Here is a 20,648-nt window from a genome sequence, read left to right as displayed (position 1 = left end):
AACTACTGAAGCTGCTAAGCTCCAGAGCTCGGGCACCACAAAGAAGAGGAGCCCCCGCGGGCGGCGACTAGAGAAAGCCCATGCACAGCAGTCAAGACCCGGCACAGCCAAAGATAAAGAAATAATGTATCTTTAAAAACTAACATATTTAAAAAATAAGGAAAGTTGGTGAATCGCTTCAGCATCGGCTCAGTCCGTTCTTTTCTACATAGCTCACATTTCTCGAATAACGTAACGTGATGAACTACCTATGTACTCGGTGACACAGTGGAGGATGTGGAGAGCTAGAGTCAGGGCAGCTTGCACACAGGACAGCTGAGCTACTAGTTTAAAATGAACGGGCTTTTAACAACCGTTTGCAGAATTAATAGAAACAGGGCCTCTTGATTAAGGGATACTCTTGATTAAGGGATTCGTAATAATGAACCGGGGCTTTGTCTTCCTTCCCTGGACCATACACGGTAGGGTCTTCTCTAAGATGTCCCATTTTCTTGGGTTGCTGAGGGACTTGGGAAGTCCTGAAGCACCAGGAGATGCTGGATCTGGGAACAGGGGCGCTGGCTGCAGAAGTCTGGAGGACTGTCATCTAGAGCAGAGAGGGAGTGCTGACCAGCCCAGCATAAGCGATTGTCATTGAAATCACTTGTTGATCACCTTTAGGAGTAGGGCGCTGCGACTGATTAAATGCCCACTTTTCTAAATCCAGTTTTGTATACTTGTTTCTGGGCTTCCCCGGTGGCTCAGTGGTAAAGAATCTACCTATTAATGAAGGAGAAACGAGTTCGACCCCTGGGTCAGGAAGATTCCCTTGACAGGGAAATGGCAACCCACGCCAGTATCCTTGCCTGGGAAATCCCATGGATAGAGGAGCCTGGCGGGCTACAGTCCATAGGGTCGCAGAAGAGTTGGGGATGACTTAGTGACTAAACAACATACTTGTTTCTACTTTTGTAAGAAAGAGGAACAAAAACTACCAGTAATCTATTCAAAAGAGAAATCTCCAAGGTCTGACCTTCTGGGAATTCAGCTCCAGTCTTCTCCATTTATCAGCACTTAAATTGACAATCTCTGATAAGGACAACTTAATGCTTGACCAGCAGTATAAATTGTTACTTTCAGTCTTTTCTTTATGTAACCACAAAAGCACACAATGTTTTTGTTCTTGTTGCTTACTTCGCAGATCTATATAATCCATTTTTTTAAATTAAAAGACCTCTTAGTGATGGGCAGAAAAAATAAACTCAGTACAATGTGTAATACAACTTTTTCTTATAAAGCTCTCCATACACACACACGTACACACATATATATATCATATGGGTCAAATTACTGAATGGGATAGAATTTTTAGAAATTGGATTTTTTCTGATTAATAAGCACATCAGCTAGTTTTAGAGTATTAATTTTACTGTACTTATATCAATTTGAAAGTGAAAGTAAAAGGGTTATTCACTCAAGTCATGCCCAACTCTTTGCAACACCATGGACTGTAGTCCACCACACTCCTCTGTCCATGGAATTCTTCAGGCAAGAATATTGGCATGGGTTACCATTTCCTTCTCCAGGGGATTATCTCACCTGTAGTTCTACATAACATGAAGCATATAGAGCATGTGAATACTCATAGCTAAGGGCATATAAATGCCCTTTTAACCTGCAATCAATATACCCTATGGTAAGCTACTTCTTGCCATTTAAATCAGAGTTAATAACAAAAATGTTTTTCGTGGCTTTCAAAATAGATGGGGAAAAAATAGAAACTGTGGCAGATTTTATTTTCTTGGGCTCCAAAATCACTGCAGATGGTAACCGCAGTTGTGAAATTAAAAGCTGCTTGCTCCTTGGAAGTTATGGCAAAGCTATGGCAAACCTAGACAGCATATTAAAAAGCAAAGATATTGCTTTGCTGACAAAGGTCCGTCTAGTCAAAGCTATGGTTTTTCCAGTAGTCATGTATGTTGGATGTGAGAGTTGGACCATAAAGAAGGGTAGGCGCCGAAGAATTGATGCTTTCAAAATGTGGTGCTAGAGAAGACTCTCAAGAGTCCCTTAGACAGCAAGGAGAGCAAACCAATCCATCCTAAAGGAAACCAACTGTGAATATTCATTGGAAGGAATTCATTGCTAAAGCTGAAGCTCCAATACTTTGGCCACCTGATGCAAATAGCCAACTCACTCATCAGGAAAACATGCTGAGGCTGGGAAAGATTAAGGGCAGGAGGAGAAGAGGGCAGCAGAGGATGAGATGGTTGGATGGCATCATTGACTCAACAGATGTTAGTTTGAGCAAACTCTGGAAGACGGTGAAGGACAGGGAAGCCTGGCATGCTGCAGTCCATAGAGTCACAAAGACTTGGACACGATTGAGGGACAGCAATATGTCTTTCTAGGAACACAGGTTTAGCATAAAACAAGGTAAATTTGTAGCAGGAAAATGACATGCCCACAGTAGGCACGTTAAGCAGAACTGATTCTATTGGTTTTTCCTGGCTGTGAAATGTCTCTGCTCGGAAATACAGGTATTGGAGCTCTTTGTTCATCTCTTCCCACCCAGCCGGTCACAGTCTCTTCACACACCCTCAGCAAAAGGATGTAAAAACAGGGAGACATAGGCGGCTGCCCTCCTCCGAAACATCGCCTACTCTGGCCAGTTTCGAAACTGGACTTCAGGGTCTGGAGCACCAGGGCCAAGCATCAGTGCTCCTGGAAAGGGAAAAACCCACTCACTGAAAATTCCATTCCTCCACGTTCACACAGATGGTCAACCCAGCTACCCGGTTGTGTTCCGAGGCTGAGCCAGCTGCTGGGCCGAGGGACCTGACCAGCTCCCCACCTCCACCCCAGGAGGGCAGACCCCGCGCCGGCAGACCCGAGCCCAGCTTGGAGGCGGAGGGGTCCCCTACCTTGGCTCCGCGCATCCTTCCCCCGGGCGGGTCCCGGCTCCCGCCGCGCGGGCACTGGCCGCGAGGCCGCCGCCGCCGCCGCCCCGTGACTTTGCCGGAATGCAGGCAGCTGCCGACTTGGCCAGCATCTCCAGTTTTCCTATCAGAAGCATAAATCGTCCACAGCAATTGGCCAGGCGCCCGCACCAGCTCCCATCCCCGCCTTGGAATCCTCTCCCTTGCAGCCCGAGCCTGCAGCCTGAGAAGGGAATGAGCTGGGCTGGTGGAGCCACTGAGCAGAAAACCTGCGACAGGTTTGGTGGTCCTGGGGACCCCCACCTGGGGGCGCGGGCTGCAGCCCCCGCGGCTGAAACGGCCGGGGTCTGCCGTCCCCTGCCGGCCGCTGTCGGTCGGTGTTCGCTTCTGTTTGGCTCCGAAGTGTTTTCCGGCTGAGTAGAGAGCTTCAAAGGCCCGGCTGAGAAGAAAGGTTGTTTGCGCTTCTGTGGCTTGGAGTGAAGTCTGAACTGCGTCAGAGCTATTGCCCCCGAGGCGCTTGGATCGCCCAAGGGGAGGCAGTTTCGGTGTTTCTGGAAACTCCAAGCTCTTGCAGGAAGCCAACGTTCCACATTTAAGCATGTAACATAATCTGTTTTATCTCCTATGGCTTGCCCCTCTCTCCAAATAAGCAAGACTCTGCAGAACCGGGCTCAAAAAGGAGCTTTAAGAAGAAGAAAGCCTTCAATGGCCTGAGTCCTTGCCTGCCTAGTGTTGACTGCAACAAAAGCTGACCCCTTTAAAGGCCTTTATAGATCAATAATGAAGAGAGACCAAAAAGAGAAGCTTTCATTCAATTTCATTTACTGGAGCACCAACGCACCCTCTGCTGGTTTGGGGACATCCAAGGGAAACGCAATATGCAGTGCGTGTCCTGGAGTTTACCCTCTGCTTGGCGATGTTCATTCTAAAAACAGAAAGCAAACAGAACTCTGCACAGTTAAGCAGCAAGCTCAGTACAAGAAACTGAAATGTGCAAACCCAGGCAGATGGCCTCTGGGCAGCACCGCAGAGATAAGCAGCACCCTGGCGCCCCCACCTCCCACCCCACCCGGTCCAGGCAACACATTTCTGCTCTTTCTACCAGCACTTGGCTTGGCCTCAGTGCTGGGACTTCCAGGGTGATCACAGTTCCACAAAAGCAGTAGGTGCTCAATAAATGCTCGTTCTGAGCATTGGAGTGAATGACTATGGCAATGATAGGAAACTGGAGGGCTGGAGGGCTGAAGGGCTTGGCCCTGGCATTCGATACCCCATCCAGGCTCACCAGTTGTGTGACCCTGGGTCAGTTAACTGAACCTCTCCTTCTGTGTCAATAAAATGTGAATGATAACACATTCCTCTTAGGGTCAGGAGAAGGAGTAAATGAAATAATCCATGTACAGTGCTAGGGGCCCCCCTGGGGGGGGGGGTCAGTGGTAAAGAATCTGCCTGCCAATGCAGGAGATGCTCGTTCGAACCCTGGGCCAGGAAGATCCCCTGAGAAGGAAATGGCAACCCGCTCCAGTATCCTTGCCTGGGAAATCCCATGGACAGAGGAGCCTGGTGGGCTGTAGTGTATGGGGTTGCAAAGAATTTGGCACACTGAGCAACTGAGCATGCACAGGGCCTCCCATGCAACCATTTCTCAATCCAGTGTAGCTAATATCATTGTCGCCGCCACTGCTGTTGCTTCTTCCAGAAGAAGTCTGCAAGGCAGTCATTAAAAGCAGTCACTTGGGACCCAGACACTTAGGATTCTTTCTGTTGGCATAACTTTGGGCAGGTGAGTTTCAATGTCCTGACCTGTAAGATGGTAATAATACTAATAAAAAAGGAAAAGCTGCTAATCACAGCACGATTTACTGTACTTTATTCATAGTGGTGTTTGTGCTCAGAAGAGAGCGGACAAGTCCACAGTAAATGGTAGCTGGAAGTAAAAAATTGCTCCTAAGGTAATAATGTCTGTCTCTTATTTCACTTGTCCACTCACTTGCCCATCAGCGGATCAGTTCTTAGTGAACTGCCCGCCCATGTCTGAACGCGGTGCTTCCTTCCCAAGGAAGGCATGACTGACGGCAGCCCTTGGTTTCAGACAGAGCGGGTCTCCTGCAATGTCTGATGTGCAGTAATTTCCACAGAAGGGCCCCCAGGACTTCTCATGGGATTACTGCTAATAATTTGGCCTGGGCAGGTGGAAAGGTGTCTTGAGGATCCAAATGCAATAACCCTTTAGCTCCCATAGTTATTCAGATGGTGGGACTTGGTTTTGTATAGTAGGTCAAATAAAGCTGAATGATGTTTGCAGTAATCCCTCACTCCACGGGCGAAAGGGGAGGACTCTGGAAGGAACCGGGGTACAGAACCCCGCAGGGGGCATGCAGTGACATATAGGGTAGCTGTCCCTTGCCCATGGAGCCTTTCCAAACTATCAACTGTCATTTAGTTGCTAAGTCATCTTCGACTCTTTTGCGACCCCATGGACAGTAGCTTGATAACCTCCTCGGTCCATGAGATTTCCCAGGCAAGAATATTGGAGTGGGTTGAAGAAGCCATTTCCTTCTTCAGGGAGTCTTCTGGACCCAGGGATCAAACCCTCATTTCCCGCTTAGCAGGTGGATTCTTTACTATTGAGTCCCCAGGGAAGCCCATGCAAATAAGTTCATTTTAAAAAAGAAAGAAAGAAAGAAAAAACGGATCACCGAAGAGTTCACAGTGTGTTTTGTGTCATCTTTTCAGAAATCCCACGTGAAACATAAGAATGAAATGTCACCAACCCCATGGGCCTCAGGAGGGAGCCATCCTGCGTGATCATTACATGAGCCTTGTCCTATTACCGCTCTCACACTTGGTCAGGACATAATTCACCCATTTCCAGGCAAAGTTTATATACTTGTCTCCCATCTTCTGCCTAAACTTGCCAGACATCAAACAAACAACTTCTTTATGAGGCTTGAACCCAAAATCAATATATCCATCCCACTCATTGAACTAGGAGGCTTCCCAGATGGTTTCAGATGGTAAAGAGTCCACCGAGTCTCAACCTAGCAGACTTCTTTTTCTCTCGCTAATGTGATACAATACATGGATTTGAAAGGCATCAAGCTAGAAGAAAGTCCTGGGAAGTATTCCAAATCTTACAGCTCATACATAAAAGTAATTTGATGGTGGCCTCCCTAAATTTTACAACAATCCTTAAAAGCTGTCTTTCATTACCAATAATAAGTTATGAACTTGAAAGTTTTAAATCTAAAAATGCTCGAGAAAGAATGAATGACTTTTCTATTCTCTCATAAAATGGGATGTTACAAAACCATTGTTAAATGGAGATTCAGTCAAAGAACAAACACGTTGGGGCAAAAGTATTACAGAGGTGGCTCAGGAATTTGTTAAATAAAATACGCTATTTTCCTGTGTGCTGTGCTCAGTCACCCAGTCATGTCCAACTCTTTGCAACCCCATGGACTGTAGCCCACCAGGCTCCTCTGTCTGTGGAATTTTTCAGGCAAGAATACTGGCGTGGGTTGCCATTGCCTCCTCCAGGGGATCTTCCTGACCCAGGGATTGAACCTATGTTCTCTGCACCTCCTGGATTGGCAGGCAGATTATCAGTGTGCCACTTGGGGTTTGTATATATTTAGTGAGAGTGGTGGGCAGAGTGGATTTTGTTTGGAGCCTTGGCCATTGAGATTTGGCTGCATAAGGTGTTGTGACCCATATGTTCTCACCTGCTGGGACACACGAGTACATCTCACTTGAATTCTCAGAAGCTTCTGTCACTGCTGACCACTCCCACCGTCAACAGAGTCTCACTCTCCTTGGTTTCTCAGCACCCCACCATTAGTGTTCTCCAGCTGACTGTTCATCCCCTCAAAAGACTTCCCTTGAGAGCTCCCTCGCACCATACACAAAAATAAACTCAAAATGGCTTAACGACTTAAACGTAAGACCTGACACCGTAAAACTCCTAGAAGAGAACACGGGGCAAACTTTCTCTGACATAGGTCACAGCGATGTTTTCTTAGGTCAGCCTCCCAAGGCAAAGGAAGCAAAAGCCAAAGTAAGCAAATAGGACCTAATTAAACTTAACAGCTTTTGCACAGCAAAGTAAACCATAAACAAAATGAAAAGATAACCTACAGATTGGGAGAAAATACTTGCAATTTCCAAAACATACAAGCAGCTCATACAATTCAATACCAACAACAGCAACAAAGAGAAACAAACAAACAAAAAAGACCCAATCAAAAAATGGGCAGAAGACCTAAACAGACATTTTCTCCAAAGAAGACATACAGACGGCCAATAGGCATATGAAAAGATGCTCAACATCACTAATTATTAGAGAAATACAGGTCAAAACTACAAAGAGGAACCACCTTACATGGGTCAAAGTAGCCTTTCTCAAAAAATTCTACAAACAATAAATGCTGGAGAGGGTGTGGAGAAAAGGGAACCCTACTACACTGCTGAGGAAATGTAAATTCTCCAGCCACAATGGAGAAGAGTATTTTATTCCTATTTTTTCCCTTAAAAATAAATTTTAAAGAAGGGTTTCCTTAAAAAAGTAGGAATAAAATTGCTATATGAGCCAGCAATCCCACTATTGCACGTATACTGGGATAAAACTCTAATTCAAAAAGATACTTGCATCTCTATGTTCATAGCAGCACTGTTTACAACAGCCGGGATATGGAAGCAACCCAGAAGTCTATCAACAGCTGAATGGATAAAGATGTGGAAAATACCTTGTTCCATCCCAGGTCCTCTTTTCTTCTCCTTGTGTGACCTAATCCACTTCCCTTGTTTCAGTGTTATATACTCGATTCTGTATCTCTAGCCCACACTGCTTCCCTGGGCAAACATTTCCTGCAAAAAGCCAGGTAGTAAATCTTTTATGGGCCTCTGGCCAACATACAGCTTCAGTCGCATCTACTCATTGTCATGCACTTGCAGCCAGTGGCCGGTAGTAAATGAACAGGCTGGGCTGTGCGCCCATAAAATTTTGTTTAGAAAACCAGGAGGCTGCCCCATGGCCTACGGTTTGCCAAAGCTTGCCCTAGACCCAAATATCCAACTGCCTTCTGGGCGACTGCAACGGGGGACTTTCATAAGCTCCCAGAGGTAACGTGTTTCCAAGCAAGCTCATCTCATTCTTCGCTGGGTTCCTTCTCAACGAAGACATCCCTCTCTACCAAGATAGACACCCTGGCACCAGCCTTGATTTCAGCCCCCAGATCCGATCAGTCACAAAACCTTGTCCATGCTACTCTCTAGCCACCTCCCTGATCCCGTGCCCTTTCTGTTTCACCAGTGTCTGCTTTCCGACTTTGCTGGTCTGTCACCTCCTTCCTTTCCGGGCTTCCCTTGAGACTGAGCTGGTAAAGAATCCGCCTGCAATGCCAGAGACCTGGGTTCAATTCCTGGGTCGGGAAGATCCGCTGGAGAATGGATAGGCTACCCACTCCAGTATTCTTGGGCTCCCTTGTGGCTCAGATGGTAAAGAGTTAGCCTGCAAGGCAGGAGACCTGGTTCGATCCCTGGGTTGGGACGATCCCCTGGAGAAAGGAAGGGCTACCCACTTCAGTATTCTGGCCTGGAGAATTCCATGGACTGTAAAGTTTACGCGGTGGCAAAGAGTCAGACACCACTGAGCGACTCTCACTTTCAGTTTCCTTCCTTCTCTGCTCACCACACGTGAGGCAGGAAGATGAGGCCACTCCTCCACTTTAAGACCCTTCAAGGGTCCCTATAGTTCTTGCTGGGGTGTAGATGCGGTTCCGGCTCGTCTCCATCATTTCTGATTTCCAGCCTGAAGGACTTTGCATCTCTTGGATGGGACCCTTGCCTCTGAGACTTTGCCCGTTCATTTTCTCTGCTCAGAACAGGCCTCTCCTGTTTCTCACCCCTCCTGCTCATCCTCTAGAGTCGGGGTCGCTTCCCCGGGAACCGGGGTCTCGCTCCTCCCGCCGAGCGTCCTTCCCGCTGCGGGCCCGCCTCGCAGTCCGAGCCGCGGGCGCGCACCGCCCCCTCCCGGTCAGGTGGGGAGTCGCGGGGGGCCGGGAGGGTTTCCCCGTGTTCCGGGTGCTTCGCACTGCGCCGGCCGCCCTGCAGACCCTGCAGCGGCGAGGAGTGAAGGCCGCGGCCCAGATTAGGGCTCACTTTCTTCGAAACTCTGCCCCCCCACTTCCTACCCCCCGCCTCCCAGCTCCACGCGTCCCTCGGGGACCTTTCGGGGCGCCTCCACCGCAGGGTGGGTCTGGCGGGGATGCGCAGATGGGGAGGAGGCTGGTTTCTGGGGTCCAGGCGAGCTGCTGGGGCCTCTGTTGGCGGATGGTTCACCTGCATGCAGAGATGATGGTCTCCCTGAGCCCCGGGAGGCCCGAGCCGGCCTGAGCGCCGACGGCTCTGGATTGCAGGGCGACGTGTGTAGGGGGGGGCGGCTGTTGAGCCAGAGGTATCAATGAGGCTTGAATAATGTCTGGGCTGAAGGCAGGGCGCGTGGAGGCAGGAAGAGGGCCTGTCATCTCACTCACCCTTCTTGTGAGCCCACAGAAATCAGTCAAAGGTGGGGTTAGGCGCCCCAGTTTAGAAATTCTGTAAGTTGAGATTCTCCCCTGGGCAAGGTTCTGTAGTCTGGGAGTTCTCTAATATTATGGAAGCATCTACATCATCCTGGGTCCTCTTAAGTATATATCCAAATATGTACTGACATGTTCAAATATGTACATATATATACAGATACATACACACATGTCCAAATGTATACACACATACCCAAATATGTCCAGATATGCCCCAATACATAACACATATCCAAATATGTACACACACGTCCAAATATGTACACACGTCCAAATATATACACACATACCCAAATATGTCCAGATATGTCCAAATACATAACATATAACCAAATATGTACACACATGTCCAAATATGTACACACATGTCCAAATATGAGAGATTTCCCAGATGGCTCAGAGGGTAAAGAATCTGCCTGCAGAAGGCACGGAGACACAGGTTCAATTCCTGGGTGGGAAGATCCCCTGGAGAAGGAGGTAGCAATCCTCTCCACTACTTCTTGTCTGAAAAATCCCATGGACAGGGGAGCCTGGGGGCTACGGTCTATGCAGTTGCAAAGAGTTGGACATGACTGAGTGACTAAGCACATGATCGCCAAATATATACATATCTGTCCAAATACATACACACATATCCAAATAATGTACATGTGTCCAAATGTATGCACATATACCAAATACAAACACATGTATCTAAACATACAGATGTGTCTCTAAGTATACCAAAATATATACATATATTTAAATATATAAAATATAGACATAAACATTTTTATCTTTTGCTTTGACATAATTATAAATGCACAAGAAGTTACAAAAATATTACTGAGAGATCCAGCATAACCATCATCAGCCACCCAGTCTCCCCCAGAGGTAACATCTTCTTAACTCTAGTTTATTATCAATACCAGGAATTACCTGGTATTGACAGTCCACAGAAGTTGCTCAGATTTCACCAGCTTTTATGCACACTCATTTTTTTTTTCTTAAAAGATTTTAATGTTTTTGGCATGTCTTGTCTCTTCAAATACTGTGAAAAGGGACTTTTGTCATAATTATCTTAGAGTTTTAGAGATGGAGAGGATGACCTGTTTTTTCTCTGCTTGCTTTGATCTTTGGGTGCCTTCCCTGCTGACTCAGAGTGGGTTGGTTAATTATCTGGGAGTTACTATCTTCTCTGTTGATATTTTTCGAAAGCGCATAACAAGTCTAGTGAGGAGATGTCCATTGAAGACGCTTAAAAAAAAAAACAAAACAGATAAACAAGTTGGTTTCTGTAAGGACAATCAATTAAGAAATACCACCTTGCTGACCACTGAATTTGTCACTCAGGTCTTGCTTAGAAAGTGCTCCTGGGCAGGTTACATTTTAACTCCCGTGCTTGCTGAGCAGCCCTGCTATCTCTTCACTAAGGCTCAAGGCTGATAAGCATCTCATTTCATGGTCCCAGAGACCAATGAACAAAAGCCAGCCAACAGGAGGAAAAGGTTGAATAAAGAAAGGACCCCCACCTTCAGATGAATGATAACATGATTCCTAGGTGATATAGCCTAATAAACTCACACTGTGAAAGCATTCTGCAAATTGGCCTCAGATGCAAAAATAAACTTGCTATGAACCCTTGCAAGACCATCCCCAGGAAAAAGAAATGCAAAAAGGCAAAATGGTTGTCTGAGGAAGCCTTACAAATAGCTGTGAATAGAGGAGAAGCAAAAGGCAAAGGAGAAAAGGAAAGATATACCCATTTGAATGCACAGTTTCAAAGAATAGCAAGGAGAGGAAAACTTAGATCTCAGCATGATCTTAGTTTTCTGAATGTTGATTAGTTTTAAGCTAATTTTTTACTTTCCTCTTCACTTTCATTAAGAGACTCTTAATGCAATAGAAATAGAGGAAAACAACAGAATGGGAAAGACTAGAGATCTCTTCAAGAAAATTAGAGATTCCAAGGGAACATTTCATGCAAAGATGGGCACAATAAAGGACAGAAATGGTATGGACCTAACAGAAGCAGAAGATATTAAGAAGAGGTGGCAAGAATACACAGAAAAACTGTACAAAAAAGATCTTCATGACCCAGATAATCACAATGGTGTAATCACTCACCTAGAGCCAGACATCCTGGAATGCAAAGTCAAGTGGACCTTAGGAAGCATCACTACAAACAAAGCTAGTGGATGTGATGGAATTCCAGTTGAGCTATTTCAAACCCTGAAAGATGATGCTGTGAAAGCGCTGCACTCAATATGCCAGCAAGTTTGGAAAACTCAGCAGTGGCACAGGACTAGAAAAGATCAGTTTTCACTCCAATCCCTAAGAAAGGCAATGCTAAAGAATGCTCAAACTACCGCACAATTGCACTCATCGTACATGCTAGCAAAGTAATGCTCAACATTCTCCAAGCAAGGCTTCAACGGTACATGAACCGTGAACTTCCAGATGTTCAAGCTGAATTTAGAAAAGGCAAAGGAACCAGAGATCAAATTGCCAACATCTGCTGGATCATGGAAAAAGCAAGAGAGTTCCAGAGAAACATCTATTTCTCCTTTATTGACTATGCCAAAGCCGTTGACTGTGTGGATCACAATAAACTGTGGAAAATTCTGAAAGAGATGGGAATACCAGACCATCTGACCTGCCTCCTGAGAAATCTGTATGCAGGTCAGGAAGCAACAGTTAGAACTGGACATGGAACAACAGACTGGTTCCAAATAGGAAAAGGAGTACATCAAGGCTGTATATTGTCACTCTGCTTATTTAACTTATATGCAGAGTACATCATGAGAAACACTGGGCTGGAAGAAGCACAAGCTGGAATCAAGATTGCCGGGAGAAATATCAATAACCTCAGATATGCAGATGACACCACCCTTATGGCAGAAAGCGAAGAACTAAAGAGCCTCTTAATGAAAGTGAAAGAGGAAAGTAAAAAAGTTGGCTTAAAACTACTCAACATTTAGAAAACTAAGATCACGGCATCTGGTCCCATCACTTCATGGCAAATAGATGGGGAAACAATGGAAACAGAGACAGATTTCATTTGGGGGGCTCTAAAATCACTGCAAATGGTGAATACAGCCATGAAATTAAAAGACACTTGCTCCTTGGAAGAAAAGTTATGACCAACCTAGATAGCATATTAAAGAGCAGAGACATTACTTTGTCAACAAAGGTCCATCTGGTCAAGGTTACGGTTTTTCCAGTAGTCATGTATGGATGTGAGAGTTGGACTATAAAGAAAGTTGAGTGTTGAAGAACTGATGGTTTTGAACTGGTGTTGGAGAAGACTCTTGAGAGTCCCCTGGACTGCAAGGAGATCCAACCAGTCCATCCTAAAGGAGTTCGGTCCTGAGTGTTCATTGGAAGGACTGATGCTGAAGCTGAAACTCCAATCCTTTGGCCACCTGATGTGAAGAACTGACTCATTTAAAAAGACCCTGATGCTGGGAAAGATTGAGGGCAGGAGGAGAAGGGGACAACAGAGGATGAGATGGTTGGATGGCATCACCGACTCAATGGACATGAGTTTGAGTAAACTCCAGGAGTTGGTGATGGACAGGAGGCCTGGCGTGCTACAGTCCATGGGGTCGCAAAGAGTTGGACACGACTGAGCGACTGAACTGAACTGATGAACCCTTGTGATGATGAAGGCATACTTTGGGCCCTTAATGAAAGTGAAAGACAGTGAAGTTGCTCAGTTGTATCTGACTCTTTGTGAGCCCGTGGGCTGTAGCCTCCGAGTATCCTCCATCCATGGATTTTCCAGGCAAGATTACTGGAGTGGACTGCCAGTTCCTTCTCCAGGAGGTCTTCCTAACCCAGGGATTGAACTTGGGTCTCCCCCATTGCCAGCAGATTCTTTACCATATGAGCCACCAGGGAATCCCTTCAGAGATGAATTAATTTTCTGCCGTTTTGTTTTAAAATGACATGGTCTTCGGGGAGGGGAATGCAGAGATGTTCATGATAAAGAAATGACACGGTAGAGTAAGAATTAACATAACATTGTAAATTAACTGTATTTCTATAAGATATATTTTTAAACAATTTTAAAAAGAAATGAGCTGCCTTACAATGACAGTTCCCAGACGGCAGAGCCTGGGCTGAGAGGAGCTGAGCCAGGGCTGGAAGAAGCTGGGGAGTCTGTGGAGAAAGGAGACAGGTGCCCACATCAAGCCAGCAGCGTGAGGTCTGTGCCATCTCCCCTGGGCAGATGTCACCTGGCCACAACTTCCGCCCCAAGGAGGTGGATGCGGGTGAAAACAAAGGGGCTTCTAGCCCACTCCCCTTGTGAACTTGCTCTTTCCTTGTGTTCAAGGTACTTTCGAGGAATTAGAGGAATTAGTCACTTTAATGCCGGAAGGGGAGGAAGTAGCTAATTCTTCTCTTCCTATGAGAACCTGAGTGGATCTTGCTTGCGGGCCCCATGCTGGGCAGAGCCTGTCTCTTATTTGGTATCCTTAGTGCCCCCACCCCCACCCCTACAAGCACACAAGTGTAGCAGTGGTCTTCACACATCTTGGGTACAAAAGTTTCCTGGAGTTCCTTTAGGTGTAGACTGGGGAGGGTAGAGACTGTGATTTGTAGAGAGATAGAGACCTTTTACACAATCCTAGAAGAACCTAGGTCTTCCCAGGCGGCGCTAGTGGTAAAGAACCTGCCTGCCATTGCAGGAGACACAAGAGACATGGGTTCAATCCCAGGGTCGGGAAGATCCCCCGGAGGAGGGCATGGCAACCCTCTCCGGTATTCTTGCCTGGAGAATCGCATGGACAGAGGAGCCTGAAGGGTCCACAGGGTCTCAAAGAGTCAGACACAACTGAAGCGACTTAGTACAGAAGAATCTAACTCCTACTGTGTGGTCAGTACATACTTAATGAATTGAACTCCACGATAATAGACATCTCAGAATTTATTTGGCCTGCTACACTGTACTGAGATGATCTGTTTCTTTATCTCTTCCCTCAGCTTCTGCCATTCTTTCAAATAGAAAATGACTGATAGAGAGTTAATTGTCTTTATGGTCTTGCACGGTCCAGCATTCCTTCCAGAGAGTCGGAGTGGGATTTCTACGCACAATCTAGGGGAGTCCTTCTCTTTGTGCCTGCCCTGTGCCTGTGAAGCTGAGCCCCGTGGGGCCGAGCCGTAAGGGGAGCCTCCCTCCAGCCACACCATCTACACCTAAGCAGCTCATGCCTCTTTCCTCTTCTTTTCCACTGCAGGGAATGAGGCCAGTAGCCACACTCCGCTTCATGTTTGCCCGTGTTCTTATGGAGCTGCTGTACTGTGAAGGTGATGAAGAATCCGTAGTCAGAAGGACACGGAGGGCAACCTTGTTCAGATAATAACGATTGTAGAACCACATGTATTCTTGCAGCTAACAAGAGTTGAAAGGGGGCAAAAAGCATACCACCACCATCCGTAGCAGAAAAAAAGTAGGAAGTGGACATTTATGCCTTTCAATGGTGTTGGCTTCATCCCTTGTGAGCCAAGTGACCTTGGAAAGTTAAACTTGCTCAGCCTGTCGCCTTAAGTGGGGATGATAGTAATATTGCTTGTGTTTGTATTATGATTTTTTTGTTTATTGTTGGCTGTGCCGGGTCTCTGCTGCTGTGCAGGTTTCTCTCTAGTTGCAGCTAGCGGGCTCTGCTCTCCAGGGGCAGCGCATGGGCCTCATTGCCGTGGCTTCTCGTGTGCAGCACCAGCTCCAGGGCACGTGGCTTCAGGCGTTGCCGCTGCCGGGCTCTGGAGCACAGGCTCAGCAGTGGCACATGGGCTCAGTTGCTCTTAGTCCCACGGGCATGTGGGATCTTCCCGGACAGGGATCAAACCCCCGTCTCCAGCACTGGCAGCTGTGTAACCAGGAAGGGTTAATTTCAAATTTACATTGGATCTGCTTCCGTGCCTTTAACCCTTTTTTGTTATTGTAACCATACATAATGGCCTGCGTCAGGGAGATAACCTGAGCCACCCATCTGCAAAGGACTGTAAGGAATTGAGAGACAGAGGAAACGGATGAGAGGATGAGATGGTTGGATGGCATCAAGGACTCGATGGACAGGAGTTTGAGCAAGCTCCAGGAGCTGGTGATGGACAGGGAAGCCTGGTGTGCTGCAGTCCATGGGGTCACAAAGAGCCAGACACGACTGAGTAACTGAACTGAATCAAAGGAAGTAAAACGAACACATTCTCCTGCTTGAGGCTTGACATCCTAGGGGACATTTGCAAGGGCTGAACAGACTTTCTGCTTTGCTTCCTCACCTCTCTGGAGGTGACTCATCATTTATGGATCCATCTTTTATGGATCTGGCAACCAGGCCCTGACAAGACGTCTATTTTGAGGCGCTAGCTTGCCATCTTCTCAGTCAGCCAGGCCCCCCGATTAAAGTCTTTCCTTGCTTCAGCCCCTCATCTCTCAGATTCACTGGCCTGTCATGCGGCTGGCAGAGTGAGCTTGGACTCAGGAACAGGTAGACTCCCAACCAGTGAGCCACCAGGGAAAGCCCAGCACTGCTGCTTTGAAGTTTGAATGAAACTGTGCAGGAGGTCTGGCACAGAAAAGTTCTCAGCACATGGTAGCTATTGTTGTATTTTTTGTTTTACCCAAAATAAATCGAAAGAAGGAAGAGGGAAGGAGAGAAGAGTAAGTGGAAAAGATGGGCTGGGGGGTGCGTTGCGCAGGAAGGCAGAGCAGCCTGGGGCAGCCGGGGTGGGGGCGGGCAGTCTCCACCACTTCCCAGCATCTATTGTAGACTCCGCTGTCAACATTTTGTAAGATCCTCCTGTCCAGATAATGTTTGAACCCTCAGAGCACAGAGGCAGTGGGCCTCCGGGAGAATGATTAACTCCGTGTGATTATCTTGTCTGTGGGTGTGTTTCCTCTCCTGTAAGTCAATAACATCTTGGGACTGGGACACACTGTTTTTGGGACGCTGCTGGCCAGTCCCAAAATGGAACATAAGGAGGTGGTGTTCCTACTTCTCTTGTTTCTGAAATCAGGTAAGACTTATAGATTTTGTTTTTCATTTGAATCAATATTTTTTTTTCCTAGCAATATGTTAAAAATAAAGCCATCATAGTTTTATGGGCAACTTGCCGAATTTAGCTTTTGATTCATCAGATTCCCAGTTCAACATCTACGATGGTGGAATTCTTCAAGAAATAAGGTTCGTTTCCCTTATGTGAATACTGGAGACAAGTGGACAGAGAAAATAATGAATGACGCTTTCAATATAAAAGACGGAGCCCAAGTGATAGTTATTTTAGTTGAAAAAAATAGCCCAGAGTGCTAACAACTCCAAAAGTTGTTTGTCTCTTTGCCTGGTTCTCAGTTTGGTTAAGCTAGACCATTTTTGTTAAGGTTTTTATATACTCCTGACTTACAAATGTGAACAACGAAATGTCTCTGACCACAGTCTTTGACCAGTGTGGTTGTGTCGACTTATTCCCTACAGCTCAGCTTGCTTCTTATGCTGGAGAAACCACAGGCATTGCTTAGTCAGGAGATGTACATACAGTAATTCAACAAATCTCTATTGAGTGCCCGAGGTAGAGTGGTACTTTTTTATCCATCCATACCCACGTGTGTCCTTTAGCATCAACAGTTTATTTAGCTGATACAATGGGTATTGTAGTGGACTTATCCACGCTTTATAAATGAGGAAAGCTGTAGTTAGGAAAATCACATCATTTGCCTATTGACCAAACTCCCAAAGCCAGGAAGTAAAGAAACCAGGACTTCAGTCAGGGTTTTCTGAGAAGGAATTCGATGGGTCTCACTTTTTCAACTTTGTTTAAAATCTTCTTTAAAATATTCTAAGCATGTCTTTGAGGCTCTTTTTTTTTTTTGACAGTTTTATTGAGATATGATTCACATACTATATAATTCACACATTTGAAGCATGTGATCTAATGGGTCTCAGCATTTAGAGTTGTGCAACTATCACGGTACTTTTAGAACATTTTTATTAACCCCAGTCTTTAAAATGGATGGCATCACCGACTCTGTGGACATGAGTCTGAGCAAGCTCTAGGAGTTGGTGATGGACAGGGAAGCCTGGCATGCTGCTGTCCGTGGGGTCACAAAGAGTTGGACATCGCTGAGTGACTGAACTAAACTGAAACTTTAAAAATAAACATAAGGGATGATTCTTGTTGATATATGGCAGAAACCAATACAATATTGTAAAGCAATTATCCTTCAATGAAAAATAAATATATTTTAAAAAAGCAAACACAAGAGCTCTATAAAATATATCCCATAAAGACTGAAATTAGATCTTTTCAAGAGTTCTTTGAAAGTAGAGCAGGCCAGTATAAATGAAATCAAAACAAGAAACTTTCCGTTTTTATTATCCTTTAATTAATTTACCTTTAATTATGTTATTATGTTTCATAGCATATACCTGCTGAGACCTACCTTAGGAGCTAATAGGACAAAGAAATATCCCTAGAAGGAATACATTTTTTATTTGTAGGTTGAAAAGTTGAAAATCCCCATATTTTCTTTCTTTAATTCTAGGGCTCATTTGACAGTGGGTTGTAATACAGTTTATTTAGTGCCTAAGAAATATTAGAGAAATCTTTTCAGTAAGAAAATTATTTTTATATTCTAGACGGAATGTAGATGTATATTGTGATTAAAACAAGTATAGTTTATCAATAATGTGGGTTTTAAAAAAATCACAGTAGTATATGTATGTGCCCCCATGCTTGTGTGCTTGAAAGAAAAGACTTGGCTGTTTGTGAAATGCAAACTGCTTCTCCGCCTCTCACTGAGAACAGCTGTGAAAGGAGATGTTTTCCCCCTTTCCTATAAGGGTGGGATGATTTGAGAGAATAGCATTGAAACATGTATATTTCTGTATGTAAAATAGATGACCAGAGCAAGTTTGATACATGAAGCGGGGCACTCAAATCTGGTGCTCTGGGACAAGCCAGAGGGATAGGGTGGGGAGGGGACGGGGGCTCAGGATGGGGGAGGACACGTGTACCTGTGGCCGAGTCATGCTGATGTATGGCAAAACCCACCACAGCATTGTAATTATCTTCCAATTAAAATAGACTAATTTAAAAAAAAGAAAGGAAAAAAAAGTTACACCCTGATCTATAGAAATTACCAAAGCACACCTATTTCTGTAGAGGAGAGTTCCGATGGGGAGAAAAATGCAGGATGAAGACCTGAGCGTGGGTCTAACCATGCATTTCTCTGTAATCTTGATACATGTATTGAATGATTTTTGGTGTATTAAGCTACATCAGTCAACTCCTATTCAAGGGTGGAAGGATCCATCCTTCCAGTTTGGAGAATCTTAGGTTGAGGAAGGAAAAGCAGAGGCAGGGAGAGTGTGGGCTCTGGGAATGTCTTTGTCTCAGTCTGGGACAGCACATCACCCCTGAGCAAGGCATGTGTCCAAGGTGGTCAGGGATGACTCTTCTGAGAAAGAGCATCTGGCCCTTGATGGTCCTTCCTACTGGATCATTTTCATCAGTATCCAAACACGCTCCTGAACGTCTCATCTTAAAAAATTTCCCAGAGGACCTAGAGATGATTGTACTAACTGAAGTAAGTCAGACAGAGAAAGACAGATATCATTTGATATCTCCTATATGCATAATCTACAAAAAATGATGCAGATGAAGTGATTTGCAAAACAGATATAGACTCACGGACACAGAAAACAAACTTCTGGTTACCAAAGCAGAAAGAAGGTGGAGGTATAAATTAGGAGTCAGGGATTAGCATATATAAAATATATGTTATATGTTGGGATATAACACCATGAAATTTTCCAGGCCAGAATACTAACCCAGGTCTCCCACATTGCAGGCGGATTCTTTACCAGCTTAGCCACAAGGGAAGCCCTATATTGGATATTATATATAAAATAGATAAATGGGGACCTACTGCTGTGGCTCAGGGAACAATACTTAATAGCTTGCAATAACCTATCATGGAAAATAACCTAAAAAAGAATATACGTGTATAACTGAATCATTTTTCTGTATACCTGAAACAAACACAGCATTGTAAACCAACGATATTTTAAATAAAAATATTAAAAATAAAAGTATTAAAACATTCCTGAGACTTCATATGGCCTCTAGGAGATGCTCCTTTCACAGCCAGGCTTCTGAAAAGACCTGTCCTCCCAAGACCTTCCCAGCATCTGTCCTGGTCACTCTTCAACGCACTCACTTGGGCTTTGGTCTCCACTCCGCCCCCTAAAGTGGTCAAGGTTGCCAGGTTGCCTAATCCCATTAGGCAAACTTTAGGAAACTGCCGTCTCCAGTATATTAACCTCTTTTTAGCCCCGCATGCTTATGAGCATGGCTGATGTTCCATTCCGAAGGATGAAGGGGAGCTCCTTGAGGGGTGGAATAGAGCCGCAGCTGTCCCAGTGGCCGTGTTGGCCCCGGATCACCGAGCTCTCTTTGCAGCCCTGTGGTGGACCACGGCTGGGCACCCCTTGGCCACCCTCTGCAGTAGCCAAGGGCAGAGTGAGCTTCAGACAGACTTTGTGACTCAGATTCTATCTCAGAAGAAAATTGAGACCATTGTTCGTACCAGACTCTCGTGCAGTTTCCTCAGAAATGCCAGATCATTGAGCCCCAAATGGTTTCTTTTTTAATAAACAGTGAGGGGTCACTGAACAGTGTATTGTGTTACATACTGGTCACTAAGCCCAGTATAAAAACGACCGTGTATTATGGTCCAGATTTAGTCCAGGTCTCGTTTCTTCTCAACATCATCAGCTCAACAAAGTTTTTGTATCTGGTGGTGGAACGATTCAGAGAATGCCTGTCACATTAGTTTAAGCAACACAACCGAAGTTTGTACTGTGGGAAATCAAGTAATGGCCTCTAGGTTCTATTTTAAAAGTTATGACCAACCTAGACAGCATATTAAAAAACAGAGACATTACTTTGCCAACAAAGGCCCGTCTAGCCAAAGCTATGATTTTTCCAGTCATCATGTATGGATGTGAGAGTTGGACCATAAAGAAAGCTGAGTGCCAAGGAACTGATGCTTTTGAATTGTGATGTTGAAGAAGACTCTTGAGAGTCCCTTGGACTGTAAGGAGATCCAAGCAGTCCATCCTAAAGGAAATCAGTCCTGAATATTCATCGGAAGGACAGATGTTGAAGC

General features: G+C 45.4%; 2 protein-coding genes across 8 annotated transcripts in view; one reads left to right on the top strand and one right to left on the bottom strand.

The window, feature by feature from the left end:
• The window catches only part of MAP3K4 (mitogen-activated protein kinase kinase kinase 4), a 147,538-nt gene extending 143,880 nt beyond the window's left edge, over positions 1–3,658 (bottom strand). For all 6 annotated transcript variants that reach the window (XM_060419873.1, XM_060419875.1, XM_060419876.1 and 3 more), the window contains exon 1: positions 2,904–3,658. In XM_060419873.1, coding sequence (XP_060275856.1) covers positions 2,904–3,055 — 152 coding nt within the window. In that variant the 5' untranslated portion in view covers positions 3,056–3,658. The remainder of the gene's footprint in view (positions 1–2,903) is intronic.
• Positions 3,659–16,387: 12,729 nt separating this feature from the next.
• The window catches only part of PLG (plasminogen), a 48,222-nt gene continuing 43,961 nt past the window's right edge, over positions 16,388–20,648 (top strand). For both annotated transcript variants that reach the window (XR_009601554.1, XM_012183211.4), the window contains exon 1: positions 16,388–16,498. Coding sequence is in view for 1 of the 2 variants with exons in the window: in XM_012183211.4 (XP_012038601.2) it covers positions 16,450–16,498 (49 nt within the window). In the remaining variant the exon portion in view is untranslated. The remainder of the gene's footprint in view (positions 16,499–20,648) is intronic.

Source organism: Ovis aries, chromosome 8 (genome assembly GCF_016772045.2).
Source record: "Ovis aries strain OAR_USU_Benz2616 breed Rambouillet chromosome 8, ARS-UI_Ramb_v3.0, whole genome shotgun sequence".
NCBI lineage: Eukaryota > Metazoa > Chordata > Mammalia > Artiodactyla > Bovidae > Ovis > Ovis aries.
Note: the sequence above shows the minus strand (reverse complement) of the source record. Positions and strands in the feature narration are given on the sequence as shown.